Source organism: Colobus angolensis, unplaced genomic scaffold (assembly GCF_000951035.1).
Source record: "Colobus angolensis palliatus isolate OR3802 unplaced genomic scaffold, Cang.pa_1.0 Scaffold97, whole genome shotgun sequence".
Lineage (NCBI taxonomy): Eukaryota > Metazoa > Chordata > Mammalia > Primates > Cercopithecidae > Colobus > Colobus angolensis.
Genome location: NW_012123709.1, coordinates 313,443 through 317,040, shown reverse-complemented (window position 1 = coordinate 317,040; position 3,598 = coordinate 313,443). Strand labels below are relative to the sequence as shown.

General features: G+C 36.0%; 1 protein-coding gene across 1 annotated transcript in view; it reads left to right on the top strand.

Moving 5' to 3' along the window:
• The window catches only part of CASC5 (cancer susceptibility candidate 5), a 102,920-nt gene that overhangs the window by 44,264 nt on the left and 55,058 nt on the right, over window positions 1–3,598 (top strand). The window contains 1 exon segment of the mRNA XM_011932713.1: window positions 132–3,438. Within this exon segment, the coding sequence (XP_011788103.1) occupies window positions 132–3,438 (3,307 nt within the window).

Genomic DNA, 3,598 nt, shown 5'->3' with positions numbered 1-3,598 from the left:
ACACCATTGATTCAAACAAACCAATGTGTTATGAAACCGTCACTGAGGATTTTTTATATAGTACATGTTGTAAAATGCCTTTTTAAAAGTTTGCTTTTGTTCTGATCTCTTATATTTTGCTTTCATTATAGTTTTCAATTATAGAACATAACCATGAAAAGAAACATGCAAATGACCAGACAGTCATCTTTTCAGATGAAAACCAGATGGACCTGACATCAAGTCATACTGTAATGATTACTAAAGGCCTTTTAGATAATCCCAAAAGTGAAAAGTCCACCAAGATAGATACCACATCATTTCTAGCTAATTTAAAGCTTCACACTGAGGACTCAAGAATGAAAACAGAAGTAAATTTTTCCATGGATCAAAGCACTTCTTCAGAAAATAAAATAAATTTCAATGATTTCATAAAAAGATTGAAAACAGGAAAATGTAATACTTTTCCTAATGGGCCTGATAAAGAAAATTTTGAGATACCTGTTTATTCCAATGAATCACATAGTGCCTCTTCTCTACATCAAATGCATATATCTCTTAATGAGGATGAGAATAACAGTAATGTTACTAGAATCTTTAGAGAAAAAGATGATGGGATGAATTTCACCCAGTGTCATACAGCCAATATTCAGACATTGATTCCCACATCCAGTGAGACCAACTCACGGGAATCTAAAGGTAATGATATTACAATTTATGGCAATGACTTTATGGACTTGACATTTAACCACACTATACAGATTTTAACTGCAACAAGTAATTTTTCTGAAATAGAAAATCAAACTCAGAATGCCATGGATGTAACAACAGGTTGTGGAACTAAAGCTTCAGGAAATAAAATAAATTTTAAGAGTAAACAAAATGCTGCTTTTCAAGACCCTTCCATAAACCCTGCAGACAAAATACATATTACCAGAAGTCATATTATGGGGGCAGAAACTCACATAGTCTCACAGACTTGTAATCAAGATGCCAGAATGTTAGCCATGACCCAAGAATCTGTATGTTCTAATCCATGTATTCAAAGTTGTAAGACAGTTTTCTATTCTAGTTGTAATGATGCCATGGAAATGACCAAATGTCTCTCAAGTATGAGAGAGGAGAAAAATTTGCTAAAGCATGACAGTAATTATTCTAAAATGTATTGCAATCCAGATGCTATGTCTTGTCTCACAGAGAAAACTATTTATTCCGGAGAGGAGAACATGGACATTACCAAGAGTCATACAGTTGCAATAGATAATCAAATTTTTAAACAAGATCAATCAAATGTGCAAATAGCAGCTGTACCAACACCTGAAAAAGAAATGATGCTCCAAAATCATATGACCGCATCAGAAGATGGGAAAACGAATGTAAATTGTAACTCACTTCCTCATGTATCTAAGGAAAGAATACAGCAGAGCCTGTCAAATCCTTTATCTATTTCATTGACTGATAGAAAGACTGAACTCTTAGCAGGTGAAGATATGGATTTGACTGAAAGTCACACAAGTAACTTAGGAAGTCAGGTTCCTCTTGCAACTTATAATCTAGCACCGGAGAATACCAGTGAATCTCACTCTCACAACAAAAGCTCTTCAGATGAATGTGAAGAAATGACCAAAAGTCATAATGAACCATTTCAACGGCCAGACATGATAACCAAAAACAGCTTAACCGATACCTGGAACAAAGACAAAGATCGGGTTTTGAAGGTTTTGCCCTACCTTGATAAAGATTCTCCTCAGTCAGCTGATTGTAATCAGGAGATAGCAACAAGCCATAATGTAGTCTACTGTGGTGGAGTTCTTGATAAACAAGTAGCTAATAGAAATACAGTTTCATGTGAACAATCTTTGTTTTCTACCACAAAGCCATTATTTTCATCAGGACAATCCTCTATGAAAAACCATGATACTGCTTTAAGTAGTCATACAGTGAAATCTGTACTAGGCCACAATTCTAAACTGGCTGGGCCACTGAGGAAAAGTTTAAGCAATCCCACACCTGACTGTTGCCATGACAAGATGATTATATGTTCAGAGGAAGAGCAAAATATGGATCTAACAAAGAGCCACACCATTGTCATTGGATTTGGTCCTTCTGAACTACAAGAACTTGGTAAAACTAATTTAGAACACACTACTAGCCAGCTAACAACAACGAGCAGACAAATAGCTGTGAAAGTTGAAAAATGTGGTAAAAGTCCCACAGAAAAAAGTGGAGTACTTAAATCTAACTGTATTATGGATGTGTTAGAGGACGAAAGTATACAGAAACCTAAATTTCCAAAGGAAAAGCAAAATGTCAGCATTTGGGGAAGGAAAAGTGTTGGCGGACCAAAAATTGATAAGACTATTATATTTTCAGAAGATGTTAAGAATGATATGGATATCACTAAGAGTTATACAGTAGAAATAAACCATAGACCTTTATTAGAGAAACATGATTGTCATTTGGTGCCATTGGCAGGAACTTCTGAAACTATTTTATATACATGTGGGCAGGATGACATGGAGATTACTAGAAGTCACACAACTGCCTTAGAATGTAAAACTGTCTCACCAGATGAAATAATTACTAGGCCTATGGACAAAACTGTAGTGTTTGTAGATAACCATGATGAACTAGAAATGACAAAGTCCCATACTGTTTTCATTGACTACCAAGAAAAGGAAAGAACAGACGGACCTAACTTTGAACCATCCCAAAGGAAAAGCCTAGGAACACCAAAAGTGATATGTACTCCTACTGAGGAGAGTGTTTTCTTTCCAGAAAATGGTGAAAGTGACCGTCTAGTAGCAAATGACAGCCAGCGAACACCTCTGGAGGAATGGTCTAATAATAGGGGCCCTGTAGAGGTAGCTGATAACATGGTATTGTCTAAATCAGCCACTTGGAAAAACATCAAAGCTGTACAAAATTCTGGATTGCTCAGTGAACCTCTATCAGGCAAAAGTCAGAGAAGAAAAAGCCTTAAGCTAAAAAATGACAAGACCATTGTATTTTCAGAGAATGATAAAAATGATATGGATATTACCCAGAGTTGTATGGTGGAAATAGGTAACAAAAGTGCCCTAGAGAATAAAGAGGACTTCCATTTGGTGCCTTTTGCAGGGGCTTCTAAAACTATTTTGTATTCATGTGGGCAGGATGACATGGAGGTCACTAGGAGTCACACAACTGCCTTAGAATGTAAAACTGCCCTGTCAAATGAAATAGCTATTAGGCCTATGGACAAAACTGTATTATTCACAGATAATTACAATGATCTGGAAGTCACCAATTCTGATACTGTTTTCATTGACTGTCAAGCCACAGAGAAAATATTTGAAGAGAACCCTAAATTTGGAATAGCAAAAGGAAAAAACTTAGCTGTTTCCTTTCCTAAGGATAATAGCTGTGTTCAAGAAATCGCTGAAAAACAAGCACTGGCCAAAGGAAACAAAATTGTTCACACTGAGCAAAAGCAACAACTCTTTGCTTCTACTAATAAAACTACTAATGAAATCGTCAAATTGCATAATGCTGCTATGGATGAAAAGGTCATAGGGAAAGTTGTAGAACAGGCCTGTACATTGGAAAAAGCCCAAATTGAAAGCTGTCGGTTAAATAA